The sequence below is a fragment of the Coregonus clupeaformis genome, chromosome 26 (assembly GCF_020615455.1).
Source record: "Coregonus clupeaformis isolate EN_2021a chromosome 26, ASM2061545v1, whole genome shotgun sequence".
In the NCBI taxonomy this organism is placed as follows: Eukaryota; Metazoa; Chordata; class Actinopteri; order Salmoniformes; family Salmonidae; genus Coregonus; species Coregonus clupeaformis.
In genome coordinates this window covers 22,916,117-22,931,298 of record NC_059217.1, presented here as the reverse complement: position 1 = coordinate 22,931,298, position 15,182 = coordinate 22,916,117, and the positions used below count along the sequence as shown (strand labels likewise).

Sequence of the window (15,182 nt, the reverse complement as noted above, 5' to 3'; positions counted from 1 at the left end):
GACTAAACTTTTCATTGGGCCTACCGTTTCAAAGTTCAAACTGATATTGGCTATAGATACAGGTCTATACGCTGACATTGAATGACTGAACTATCTAAAGATAATACATATTTTCTTTTTACTTTCTAATTTATTTATTTTTCTAAAATCTCGAAATGGGTTACCCAGATGCTTATAATGTGGTCCTTGATCAATATGGGGTGCATGAAGCCTGAAATTGTGAAGGAATTAAGTGAACAATGAGTTCTGCTGTTGGGGAAGTCAGTGCATTGCTGTCGGCCATTGCCACTACTGGGAAATGACAGAGAAGTTCCCGTTTCGTCTGCTGATGATTTACCCAAAAAGTATGTCGAACGTCACATATATAGTCCAACAATGTCACATATATGATTTTAGAACGACTTGGAGTAAACATCACACTTTTAACGAAACAAACCAAACTAAAACTTAAGTTGGATGATTTTGTAAGACATGCAAGTCATGGCATTTTATATTCAAATTGCATTAGTTGGTAGGCCCATCATATTAAGTTTTTAGCCTAGAAAGCCTAGTAAACGCTGTGTGAGCCAGATGCAGCATTCAGACCCTCAGTGTCTCTGACGTCCCATAGTGCCAAGATGTAGGCCTATAGATGTTAACAGGTTAGATATATACTGTAATATTTGTCACCAACTGATGCTTGCAATAGGCTAAACATGTGCATAAATCTGTGCGTAAAAGGTGCTAAATGGAAGAGTGATATTTCTAAATTTGTATGCTTATAATGAAGCTATGCTATTATTAAACAACCGACTTAAAAAAATTTTTTTGAAAAGCTTCTAGTATATCATGAAACATTAACAAATAACTTTTTACAACTTGTTGTAGGCCTAAGCTTTAATCATGCATAGTGATTCGCAATGTTATTTATCAGGTTTGCAAAAGCTAGTCACAGTGGATGTGTTTTTGGTTAAAGGCCTGAAGGGAAGCATCGACACAGAAGCACAACTATTAAAAACTGTCTGAAACAGGCATCCTGCTCCCCACCCCACGCTGAGCTCCTCGCCTCGTTTGTTTCCCAGGCTATGCCAGTGTTCCATAAAGCTTGAGCTTGATCTGCATCGTACTGCACACCCCTGCTGGCTGCACCGCTGCATCAAAGAATATATTGTTCTAGGCATGGGTGGACGGACCAATAGCTGTGGAAAAGAAGAAACACTTGCCCCGCCACTATTGTGGCGCATGGGTAAACTTTGTTTCCCCACAATAATAGACTAACCAATAAAGTGCGCCGCTTTCCGATTAAAATGTACTCAGCCTATCATGTAGCAGTCCGTTATCACCTGTTGCGTGACAGACTGCGGTAGACCTACTATACATGTTGTAGTAAAGACCAGAAGCCTGACAGACAGAATGTCCCTAAAGTGAAACTAAAGTATTCCAAGTCCGCTCAGCCTTATTTCCCATCACACAATGACAATGTTGCCCATCAAGACTTACAAATGTTTTACTTTACTAGTAGGCAACCGGTCAAAGTGTTTGTTTAATCTCTTTGAAGGGGTAGGGGCAGAGAGCAGTAAAGCGCAAATCATGTTAATGGTATATTTAATGGCATAAATAGTATCAATAGAATATGTTCCCCTTCTTAGAATAGATACATTTGGGTCACAAATGGTGAAGTCTATATGGACAGTGGTCGTGTCGTCTGCTCTAAGTTATATATTTGCTGTTCACTTGCAGTGGCCATGCAGCTTCTGAAAACTCCACAATTAGATGTGCATTGTTCCCAACCCAACAACACTGCACAGAGAAAAGGTATTCACTGTCGGAGCCAATCCAGCGAAGCGTTTGACGTTATTAGCCTAAATAATAAAGAGATGGTGATTTATATTGTTGTTCAGGAAAAAAAGGCCAATTATACGCTGTGATCCTGTCATTGAGAGTGTATTAACTCGAATTAGCTATAAAACAATGTGTATATTTACATTTGAGATAGGCCTGCCACTTTCAGCAGTTTTGTTCCTTTCTAAAATAGGCCCAATCTGTGTTTGTATAAACTATGATACATAGTGACATGCTTCATCATAAAAAGTATAATCTTCTAATATGATTCAGATAACAGCAGTTCGTGTTTAACCTACTGCATCCCATCATTGGAAAAGCATGCACTATGCTGTGAATAACCTGATATATGCAGAGCTATGTTAAATTCAACCAGCAACAAATACTCTCAATTTCTCCCTCAAAAGTGTTAGTTTGATTATTTTTTTTATCAATAAAACACAGCACAACTCACAACTTGAGTCACTGAAATAGTGAAACGTGAGAGACCAACTGTTGTGTCTTATCAGAGCTACGTCCCGCGGTTTGATTAGAATTATAGTCAAGTGCCAGATACCTCCATAGCAACTTGAGTACGGGGGTATCCCACTGGGCACAGATGTCAATTCAACCTCTATTCCAAGGTGGTTCAACGTAATTTCATTGAAATGACATGGAAACAACGTTGATTCAACCAGTGTGTGCCCAGTGGGATACTGTATTTACTAGCACATTGGTAGTGCCTACTTATCCATTGAACAGTGGTTCCCGTTCTAATCCCATAGACGCCAGAATATGTAATGAGTTTAGGGTCGCAGTTTTAGAATTTAAAACCCACCATCCATTAAATTAGGGTGTTTCCACAATCGAAAACAACTAAGTGGCCATGGTGATGGTTGAGAATAGAAGGGTTAAACATTTGATTGTTATTAATAACAGACTATACCATGATCACAGTATATCAATCAAACCACAATAAATATGTATGCATGTGACAAATAATTTCCACAGAAAATAACTTGAAGAATGTTTTAAATAATGTAGGATATGATCTGTTCTCAAAGCACACATTTTGATATTGCTATAAACCTTTTATTATCAAACATAAGTGATAAAAACACAGGAAAATACAATAACAATCCTAAGAGTCATTCCGGCCCACGCTTGTGTATATCTTCTGGCGAGCTGTAAAGTGCATGCGCTCCGCTCGGTAAATCCTGCACTGCACTGAGAATGTGTGAGAGGCGCAGAGATGATGGCATGCTGGCTGACAGTGTGTGGTCTATTGAACAGAATGAGCATTTTGGCTGCGCAGAGACCGCGAGACCCCCATCCCCCTGCTCCCCTACACCTGCACTGGATCAGGGAGCGACTGCCATCCACCCCTGAAACCCCTGTTAAAATAGACGACATCTCTGACAGTTTTCAATTCAACGAATCTCACAATGCTGCATCCCCCGAAAGATACCCGCCCACTACAACCCCCAACTCCTCAAAAACTACAGAAGATAAAGCGAGAAAAAACGTTACTTTAGGCAAAAGTCGTTTTCTTTAGGCAAAAGTCGTTTTCTTTATGCTATCACTGACTAGTGCTCCAATAACGAGACATAGACCTAGTCCTAATATTTTCCAGACTAAATAATAAGTGCATAAAAACATCAACAACTATTAAACAACATGAACAATAATAATACTTAATTAAATATAATCTCTTCAAAATCCACTATGCCACCAAAGGAAATAAAGGGGTTGGCTTATAGTGCATATGTGTATAGGCCTATGCCTATTGTGTAGCCTACCATGCCATGACTTTTATCCAGATTTCCTTAAATATGTTTTAGTCTCTGAATAATACGTTTTAGGAACACATAGGCTACTCTCGCACATGGTGTGTCTAACAAAATATTAGACAAGGAGGAACATGGAGCAAATGAAATGCTCTATTTACCAATCTAGTACACTAAACCCTTATCCTAACAATTTTAAATGTCAACGTCGATGGGGTAACGTCAGAGTTAAGACGTCCTAAGCATCCCGAATAGCAAATACCGATAACACTTTGGGACACATTTACAATTTAGTCATTTAGCAGACGCTCTTATCCAGAGCGACTTACAGTTAGTGAGTGCATACATTTTCATACTGGCCCCCCGTGGGAAACGAACCCACAACCCTGGCGTTGCAAGCGCCATGCTCTACCAACTGAGCTACAGGACACATCTCTGACGTTTGTATATAATTTATCAATTGATACACAACAACTGATATAGAAATATTATATAACTTATTGGCCTATCTGATTAAATATTGAGGTCTCTTTACGCATATCTTACTTTGAATAAGATCTGGACACTAGATATGAACATGTGTTTATACATGATGGGCCCTCATATGTTGTGATTATTACTTTCCAGGAAGAGCGTGTCATTTCAAAAAGATATCAAAATATAATATCTGAGGAGTTTTACTATGAGCAAAACATAGAGCGCTTACCACCTGTTGCTGTCCATATAGCTGCGGCAGCCTCTGCGCGGACCGCGGCGGAGCAAAATCAAGGCCTTTTGGAAGAATTGGGTCCTCTTCTTATACGGCGTTGTTATCCTAAATCACACAAAACGATATATTTAGTTGTCTATGTTTTACGTGTGTACTCGGTAGTGCCATTTACAACAAAAGGGACCATATCCAATCATTCAAAACATTAGAGGGTTGAACACAAACCAGCAGCGTTTGAATCTAGGCGCGCTATTGAGCGCTTAGAGATTAAATCACGCAATTGAAAATACATTTAAACACTCATCTTTTATCCTTCTCTCCTATGTTGTGGCCCAACAAGGGGATTCATTGACAGATCACTGCTCCTCCAGGGAATAGTCCAAGCCTGATATCCCTTATTCAATGTGTAGAAAACGGGAGTCTCTTAATGAAAGTCCAACATAAAAGTCTTAAATTCAAGAGTAGTTCAGTAGCCTAATATAATTATTTGGCTAATAGTAAATGCCCTTTACCTTATCAAAACTATTAGGAATATAACCTAGTCGCCCCGCTCCATTTATATTTTCATGAATGTTTTCCACTTACATATTTGCAATATACTTTAAAGATAAAAAGCATATCTGTCGTTTCTCCCAATCTCCAAAAACATGAATGTAAGTAAAGCTAAACGCTCATACTCAAAGGATATATAGGCAAGCATATGATCACATAGGGCTTTCGTGCTGCCATTAAATTAAAATTACAACCCTAACACTCTCGACCTTTCAACATCCTAGTTTATCAAACATGTTCAGCTATTACAACCAATTATAGGTACTGCTTGTATAAATAATTAATTGAACCACTGCTCCCTGACCTCTTGAAAGTTCGTTATAGGGACACGTTTTTCGGAATAATACTTTGGAATGAGCCCTCGTCAAATATTAATTTAGCGGTTAATGTGAGCTCCTCTCCCCTGAGACCTAGTCTCATAGAAGCTTCCCAGCCTGGGCAAGCAACAGTGCTAATCTACCTCTGCAGTTCAAATGTTCTTATTTTAACACCCCCAGATTTCAAACGTTATGTTCAATGGATGGACCGTAATCTCATCCAGGGCTAATTTTGAGAAATGAAGTTATGCCCATCGACATGAACTAAACAGTGAATTCAATGCCTACTCAAATATGGAGATATTTAGGCTATAGGCCTCTGAGTGAAATTTATTTGCGCTGTTTGGGTCTTTTGATTCTTTGCAGAAATACTTTCCATTTGATTTAATCATTAAACAGGCTACATTAAGTGCTAGCCAGTCGAACAATTTAAATTAAACGAATAATACAATTAGGCCTGATATGGAGCGACAATAAACAGAACAATGAAAAATGCTCTTAATTAGATGTGGAGAATGCATGATTTCAAGACAAGTAGGCCTATAACAGGCCTATTTATTAAATATTATATTATTTTCGTTGTTGCTCAGTAGGGTCTATCTTTATTCATATATCAAGAGCCTCAATGTTATTAATTTTAAATTATCCATACCACAAACATGCCTTCATATTATCCAAACTAGAAACATGCCTTCATAATCCAGCTCACATGGACTGTCTCTGCGTTTATGTTGTCACACTTGTTTTCTGATACATGAGAGGTAAACTTAACTCATTCAAATCAGTAGGCATAGCCTATGAAATGATATGCATGCACCAAACCGATTCTCAATTAGAATGATAATTAAATACAAATGATGTGTGTATTGATTAATGAAAAATATAAAATGAACGACTACCTGGTGAGAATCTTCAACATTTTGGGCGAATTATCTTCCCCTCAAAGCATAGGGTTAGAGGCAACAAACTTTCGCACGCGGTTGTCCTTTGTAATCCTTAGGGCATAGCTCATTTCACAAAAAAATGAAAAACGTCGTTAACCTGAGTCTTAATCATCTAAAGATTTAACATGACAAAGAAACAGGCATGCACGCGTGTGTTTTGACACAGAAGCATACACACATGCAAGCACAATAAAATGATGTGGTTTGATTTTGTTTTTGTTGATAGTTCTGATGAGATATGATTTAAGACTTAGCATGTTATGATAGCTTAATTAGGCTATATGCCTGTGTGTCCTTGGATTGTAAAAATAAATAAATATGACATAATATTAAAGACTATCAAGTTCTGACATATGATGTGATTAATAAATATTGATGCAACTTGAATAACATAAATGCAATACAAAACATCGACAATCCACAACAAATTGAGTGTGGATGACAATCTTATCTAATGAATTAAATGATAAATAAAATCAAAACTCATACAATTTCAAGTATCCAAATTTCAAAAATTTATTCATTTCAAACTGCATATTGAAAAAACTCCGCTGAAATTGTAACTGTTATAATGATGATATTAGTTCGAATATATATACATGGAGTGTTGGCTGCTGCGTACAGACCACATTTTAAAATACAACTACGGGAATGAAATGTGAAATAAAAACTTAAAATGTCACAGTAAATATACATCAATTGTAAAATAAGGAACACAAACTTCATACCTCTAACAGATGAAAAGTGGGAGACAAAATATAAATTAACAATTATGCTTAACCTGTAAGAAAAGGTTTCTGCTTATTCTTATTTTATTAAAGAAATTAAAATGGTTTAGTACTAATGACCCTTGAGGAGAAACATTTACCTGCTTTGCTTATAGGCCTACTCCCGCTATTCCAATGTTTGCAGTTTTAGGAGCATCTTGAACTCAATTTCAATTCTGCAATTTTATTTTCAGCAGAATTTCAGTTTATAAAAATGTAACCTCTTGTAGTTTACGAACATTACATCTGATTGTTATGTTTTTTTATATATATAAATACTGTACAAAAGGTGATTGCAATAATAAAACATCTGATTGAGACTCTCCCACTTTCTACTTTCCAAACTCATACACCATTGAAAAACTTTCTAGAAAAAAGTTGTGTTCTTTCCTTGAGTTCTGTACAACTTTTACCACCCAAAAATGTCTGTACAAAAATAGTCCAGAGTAGTCCAGTTTCTCTTATTAAAGTTTATTTACATATGTGATAATGGGAGTGTGCCATTAATCGTCGTGCCTGGTACAGGTGCGCTCTGGTAATGTTGGGACATATGGAGTCTGCTTTGGGCAGTTTGCTCCGGCACCTCAGCACCCGGTAAGTACATACTGATCATGTCCCGTAGGTCTCCAGTCTGACACGGAGCACCCCTTGAGTGAGACGACGACGTGACTATGGGGGGACTGCAACTGGACTCTGACTTGACCACCGAACCCATGGAGCCCAGAGTCATTCCAGGAGTGCTCTGCTGTGAGTATGACATGCTATACGTGGGTGATCCGTTCATGTAGGTCTGGGAGTTTGTCATGGAGTTGTACTGAAGTGCGCTCATGTCATAGCGGTGCATTTGCTGCATCTGCGCGGTGTTGTGAGCGTTTAAACCAGGGTGCTGCCCGTAGCCAAGCTGCTCCTGCATCATGCCATAACCTCCATTGGTCCAGCCGTTCATATGTGCGTAACTGTCCATCCTTTGATTAACCCCACCGCCCAAGCCTCCCCCTACCCCCACTCCAGCGCCCATGGCATTGCCGCCCGGCGCAAGAAGCCCACCTGGCAGAGTATACTTGTCCTTCTTCATCAGCGTCTTGGTTTTCCTCCGGGGTCTGTATTTGTAATCCGGATGTTCCTTCATGTGGAGAGCCCGGAGACGCTTCGCTTCGTCAATGAAAGGTCGCTTTTCGCTCTCGGATAGAAGCTTCCACTCGGCCCCAAGTCTTTTGCTTATTTCCGAATTGTGCATTTTGGGGTTTTCCTGTGCCATCTTTCTTCGTTGTCCCCTCGACCAAACCATGAAGGCATTCATGGGTCTCTTGACTCGGTCCGGACTGTTTTTCTGGTTGTTTCCAGATGAATTTGAATTCCCCGTACCGCCAGAATTTGTCTGGGGTGCGGTTGGTTTCAGTTCAGTTTCCATCATGTTATACATTATAAACAGATTTTTATGAAACTCGCCCGACCAGTGAAAAAAGTCCAACCCAAAGGTAGCTGTAGTTACCTTGTCGTTTTCAGTAACTTTTCAGAAATAGTAAACGTCTTTTGCCTTCAGCCAGTAGGTCCTGCTGTGTCCAAAAACTTCTCTCTTCGTCTCAAAGAAACAACAAACTACTTTTCCCTCTTCGCCAGAGCCTTGACAAGTCCTGATACTTTTTGAACAAGTTAATAGACAACCATTCATGTGATGAAGGCTGTCAGGGAATAAATGCCTTTTTACCTGACCAATCACAGAGCGACTGTTCCCTCGGCCAGGATTGTGTCTTTTATTTAGCATAAAGGGGCGGGGTTACTCGCGGTCAGTGGTGGAGCACTGAGGCAGAAGCTGCGGTTATCAACCAATAGAAGCTATATATGTATTATTGCAAGTGCTTAAAGTGGGAACATTACACTAGGATGGCAAACTTTAAGTGCTTCTTACTGAAAATCGAATGAACACAAGCTCCAGAACTTATACAGTAGGATACATTTATGTTGTTAAGTAAACAGCATATCGGACCAATTCAGCTTTTAAAACTTTTATAGGCTACTATTGTAAGCCAGTTCAAACGTTTTTGGGAAGCATAATTCATAACATATTCAACTTCATTCGACATTTTATTTTCACAGAATCAAATGTTAAATGTAGCTTTATATCAAATTTGCTATTTAGGCTATATTGTGATTTTTTTAAATGTTCAACGACAAAAAAGGGGCAAAAGAAAATGGAGCATAAATCAATCAAAACATACACATACAAATATCCTAGCCTACATCATGTTTGTTTATAATAATCACTTAATTATCATTAGGCCTATTGTGACAGTTGAAGTAATAGTTGTGAAAGTAGTAGTCTAGTTGTAGTAAGCTATTAGCAATCAGGGTGACATTATTCTTTATTAGTAATTAGGCGATGTGTAGCAATCCATGAAATAAATATAAGTGTTTTGAGTTAAGGAATCGATCAGCAAGTTCAGCTCGGTTTTTGCACTGAAAAGGGGAAAGATAATCTTAGCTGTTTCCCCATTGTTTAAATGGATGAGCTTCAATTGAACTGAAGTTGAATGCCAACAGAAAACGAAGACATGCCCATCACAAATAAGTAGTTTTGTTTCGGGTGTTGTCAGTACATCAGCCCGAACAAAAGCAAGACTACATTCCGTTGTTAATATATTTGTTGTTGAAATTCACTTCATCACAAGACATGAAAAATTATATTGTAATAAAAGTTTACTCACAAACAATATGACCAAGAGTGGTCACCACTTCAATGATAGGCCAAAATAACAGGCAATTTTGCCCATAGGTTTTCAATTTATAACATCAACAATTGGCATGGTTACAACTCCTATAGGCTTGGAAAATGTTTTATAGGCATATCTGATGGATAATTTACGTTACTGTGAGCTACAAAAGCTGATGAATATGAGAAGCGAAATACAATAACAAGCCTAATATGTGTCCAGTAAAAGCACGTGTTTATGCATATATGAATTCACATGTAGGCTAGTTCCAAAAGGTTGTATCAGCCACACAGACAGATGAAGCCCGTTGTTACATGCCATCAGCGCCGTCTGCTGGCGAAAGTGACAATAGCAAATAGCCTTCACACATTTATGAACCTAAAAGGTGTCATGGAACACTGTTATAGCTTATGCTAGTTTGTTCTGTTGTGCACCGTAGCCTAATTATATAACTTGTATAGGCTACCAACTACAGGTTTAGAAGGCTCATTATATTCATACGTTCACGCTTATAGTAAAACAGTTGGCAATGATGCTGGAGATGCTGGAAAAGCAACAAATAGGCATATAGCCTACATAAATGTATTGAGAAACTTGACACTGAAGAGATTGTATTTTTAGGACACACTGTTTTGAGCGAATGCTTATAACATCTTAAATCTACAACGCTTAACCTATAATATTAATATAATAATTATAGCCTATGCCTATTTTGTACATTTGATTCAACCAAACATCACCACCTATTTGAATGATATAAAAAATGGTAAACAGTTTATTACCACCATATTCAAAAGGTTTCACTTTTGAGTAATTGGGTGAGATGTGGAGATACCGCAGAACATTATAATGCAAGTTTGAAATAGCCACTTCTCTTTCTGCATTTGAGTGTGTTCCCCGCTATTTGTAATAATTATCTGTTTATGATAAGGGGGGGGGGGGAAAGGCTGGGAGTCTGCAATATCTTTAAGAATCCTTAACTGGAATTTCCCTGCATTTGGAATTTGCAAACTATTTGACAACTAACCGAATTGCGGGAAACACCATTTGACCACTCGAGAGACCAAAGCAATTACTACTACTTACACCATAAAAAAAAAACATATTTGTAAAGAAGGCTCGACAGCAAAAGCCACGATAAAACAATGTATAGGCTATTTTATTTATGTATAAACTAGAAAGCAAAACACTGCAATTCATAGCAAATAATTGTTTTAATAAAAACAAGTTGTTTCTCATTAAATTCAGGCCCATTCCTATCAACTCTTGAATATAACGAGTGTGAAAATATCTTATAGAGGGAATTTGTTTTAAATAGTTTTTTTAAAAGCCTATAGCCCACTCTTCTGGAAAATGTAGTCATTGCTCCCTTTCAAAATTGACATTTGACCCGATATAAAAACATGCCTGCCATAATAACCTTTAGGCCTATAGCCTAACTCATTATATCTCCCATAATAACCCTTAGGCCTATAGCCTAACTCATTATATCTTCGATCACACTATAGTCCTAAATATCCATATTTACTCAATATAATCCAACATAACCAGCACTGGCATTACTAATTGGATGTAATATGTTTATTTAATCAATGGGTTTACTTTTTAAACATATACTTCCTTTTCTCAGCGAGACAGAGAGAGAAAGAGAGAGAGAGAGAGAGAGAGAGAGAGACTTCAAGGTAAGAAAAATGATAGAATGATGAATCTCTAAACTTCATATTATTGTCCACTAGGTGCCGTGCTAGTGATTGGAGAGCAGTAGGCCTACACCAAAGAAAATATTACCTTATGAGCACTCAATACATATAGCCTATGAAATACCCAAGGAACAGGGATTGTGGATGGTTAAAGAGTGCAATTTTAAACCTAATTTAGTTAGACTAACTTAACTTTACCAACAAACATTTTTGTTCTCTAATTTGGTATATTGCTCTTTAACTTCAAACTATAAATCAGTATAAACTCAGAAATTAATGAATACATATTAAACATTTACTTTGGAACAATCATTTGACAAGTGTGATGTTTCAATATTTATGGTTGACAGCCTACTCTCAAGTAGCCCAGTTCAAGGCCAAATCAATAAATCTTGAAAAATATTAAGAACAGTGTTTAAATGTCAAACATTAAGCTACTTCTGCTGAGGAATGAGGAGAATTGTATAACAAAATGTCAAAAAATATATAATGGGACAAATCCTAAACAGTAGTCAACAAAACAAACAAAGCCAGTACAAAAACAGACCAAACCACTAAACACTTACATGATGGATAGTTATAATAGAAATCTACTTGAAATCTAATGTTTGCGAGTGTTGAGCAAGCTTTAAATTATGTCCGAGAACCCAATGGCAAAAGAAACCACGAACCACTGAAGCTCATAATGCGATACTCTATCACACTGCAGTGCACTGCATATGGGCGCAGGCTGCTTTTCACTGTCCCCGGACCACTCTCTACTGCAATGCTACTTACGTGCCAGTTTGGGTGTTGTCCTCATCTTTGCGTGATTGGCAGAAAAGAGGATGGAACCGTATCTGTCCGATTCAAGAACCACTCTTCAGCCGCCGGAGATCTCGTTCTCTGCTCGACCGAAACAGCGGTAGGCTTTCTCTCTCTCTTTACTCGCCCGGTAGTCCGCAGATTTTTCCAAAAGCCAGTGCTCCTACTTCAGCGTACAGCCGCTCAGGCTCCTCGCTGAACGCTGGTCTTTTGCTCGCTACCCCTGTAACAAGAAAAGCCGTTTATGGCTACACACAATCTGAAAAGGGGCCGATTTAAAAAGAGAAGAATGCATCAAGAACAACAAAAGTCAGTTATACCAAGTCTGCTTCACCCCCCCCCCACCCCCCACCCCGCACATAATGAGAAGGAAAAGCTTTATATTTTTTTCCGTGGGTATTCAGAGATAATTTGAAGCCATTGTTTCTGATACAGATGGTTCTTTTTAATACAATAACGCTGCTCTTTGTGAATTCTACCCACAATACAAATCTAAAGCGTTCTCCTGAATAACCATTTTGTTCTCTCTTGTATAGGGCAAACAAAAGCTGCCGTGAGGTAATGGGCTTGGTTTATTATTGAAAGGCATAGAATGGGGATTTGATAAAGATTTTTTTCGTTTGCAGAAAGTAGGCTTCACTGCAATGTCAGGAGAAGCTGGCAATGGTTGAACAAAATGTTAGCTATAGGTTGGTGATGAACATTATTATTATTATTATTATTATTATTATTATTATTATTATTATATTAATACATATTATTATTATTATTATTATTATTATTATTATTATTATCAACAATTCCCCCAAACTACCGTTTACAAGCTGAATCCTTAAACTGGAGAGAAAGCGGATGAGACTGACCATTTTTTGGAGAGATAGGCTACATTAGACTATGATAAAACGAACTGTGGTTACGGATTTTGAATGAAGCTTAAAAGTTGCATATAACATGGGTTTAAAATCTCAATCGTTTTGTTACCATGGATTTCACATAGCATTATTATTATTAGTTAAGTGAGATGATTGAATGTAGCATTCAGGGAGCATAAGAAGGTTTCTCTATAGCCATTTAAAGTAACGTATTCAATCTGCAGCTGATGCCATTTGTAATTAAGCTATGGGTAATCAATAAAGTGCTTAAGGAGTTACAAAGGGAGCATGGAAGTTTAGCCAAAGGAAACATATTGCATATCACCAATCATTAGGGCTGAATTTACTCTCCATGTCACCTAAGCTTTGGCTTTGGCCAAACTCAAGGTCTTTATCACTCCTGGCAGAGAGCTGGAAGAGAAAATAGGAATCTCAAGACAAAAGGTCTCGGCAGGGAAAGTTGTTAGTCAGTGGCTCTACATTTGTCTACTTTTCTATAGGAATTACTGGCTTCCCCTACCTTCCTATAGCTCCATACAGACATTAATCCACTCCAGTGGCAGCAAGGGCTTTGTCTTCTCATAGACAATGGTTCACTGTTAATCTCTAATGTGCTGCTGCTGCAAAGGTGTGAGCAATAATGACTTAAATCAAAATTCTACCCATGTTAATTAGCTTGCAAGGTGCACCTAAGAAAAGGGAGGGAGTTGAACAGATTATGCAGGGGACGTCTAATAACAACAACAAAAACAGTAATCGGGTGATAGGAATATTATGGAGGAGTTGAGTGACAAAATGTTCCACTGCCTCCACCTTGTTTGAAATCAGTGCAGCGAACAGTAATCTGAAAATCTTTCATGTCTTTCTCAAAACTCACTTTCAAAACACTTTCCTTCCTCTCAATTGTGAGTCAAGGAAAATTATATTGGCTTTAAGTATTATTGTCAAGAGGATTAACAGATTTACTGTTAGTAATATGTTTTGCCACAGATCACATTACTAACTTTTATCTCCAAGTTAGATAAAAGTCAAATGAGTCATACAATGGACGTCTTTGGATGATTTGAATTAAAACTACATTGAGAGAGAAATGATACAATGCAACAGCTCATTGTTTTTCAGGCAGTCTAATAGCAGCTGGGCTGAGAGAGTTCACTTATAAGTGTTTTGAGCATCACAGAATGCTAACACATTTCACATGAAAAACTGGGCATTCATATCTGCAACCCCACAACATGGGTTTTCATGTCCATATCCATGAGCCCCCCTGCTTTATGTGCATGTATTTGACACAAGCACAGCCTAATGGGAGGATGACATTCAAGACCCCCATGCTTTTTTCTTTACGGAAGACACTGAATCTGTTATCAATGAGAGAGTAGTCCTCCAAAAGCACACAAGGCCAGAGATCTGTCAGTCATGTGTCAGATTGATCCCTCAAGTGAACTACCATGGCAATGAATAGAGAGTGTAAGGCCATACACACTAATAAACTCTCACACATTCACAGGGACCAGAGTTCAATGTGGACTGCTCTCATTACTTCAGGGGCTAGCTTCTCAGTGCTCACTGCATGACATTACTTCAATGTGATTAAGATAGCATCATCAATAATTGATTTATAGGCGATACATGGCTTGAAACGTTTATTGACAGCAATATCCTGGTGCAATTGGCTAGTAGTTAAAACAATGGTTAGACAAACCAGATGTCTTTGACATAAAATACTCAAGCTCTAGCAACTGTACTCTGCTTGTCATTCACAGCAGATATACAATGGTGTAATGTTAATGCACTACTCAAGGACATCATCAACAAATGTGGAGTGAAGTCACATTTTTCCCCTCACTCACCAAGGAACACCAATGCACAGCACACCCACCCACCCACAAAGTAAACCCACCTAACACACCCCTCTGCCATAAACCACTGACATACACAATATGCCTATATAACTCACACTTAGTCTGGTAACTATTCACTGGAAGCGCTCTAATGCATAGCACAGTAATGACTGAGTGACAAAACACTTGTCATAATATGCTGTGACAGACTGTAATAATAGTCATAAGCATTATGAAGGCTGACATAATCCTATTAACACAGCCAAGATGTGTGATACTTATGTGAATTGTCATGACCTATGACCTGGTGTTATTCCTATGACAGTGCTATCTATGGTTGCACTGTCCAGTCATATTATATGATCATCTGCATTT

General features: G+C 38.0%; 1 protein-coding gene and 1 long non-coding RNA gene across 4 annotated transcripts in view; both read right to left on the bottom strand.

Moving 5' to 3' along the window:
• LOC121540260 overlaps positions 1–15,182 on the bottom strand; it is a 208,506-nt gene that overhangs the window by 25,301 nt on the left and 168,023 nt on the right. For all 3 annotated transcript variants that reach the window (XR_005995470.2, XR_005995471.2, XR_005995469.2), the window contains 2 exons: positions 12,065–12,314; positions 4,294–4,401 (listed from right to left, as the gene is read on the bottom strand). This is a non-coding gene — a long non-coding RNA (uncharacterized LOC121540260). The remainder of the gene's footprint in view (positions 1–4,293; positions 4,402–12,064; positions 12,315–15,182) is intronic.
• Positions 6,605–8,610, bottom strand: LOC121540259 (transcription factor Sox-2). The gene has a single exon (XM_041848995.2). It carries the CDS (start codon positions 8,297–8,299, stop codon positions 7,352–7,354), a length of 948 nt encoding a protein of 315 aa, XP_041704929.1. The 5' UTR covers positions 8,300–8,610; the 3' UTR covers positions 6,605–7,351.

What these genes read in the sequence shown, in the direction of transcription:
- LOC121540259 (XM_041848995.2), bottom strand. Translation starts at nt 8,299, where the DNA reads ATGTATAACATGATGGAAACTGAACTGAAACCAACCGCACCCCAGACA.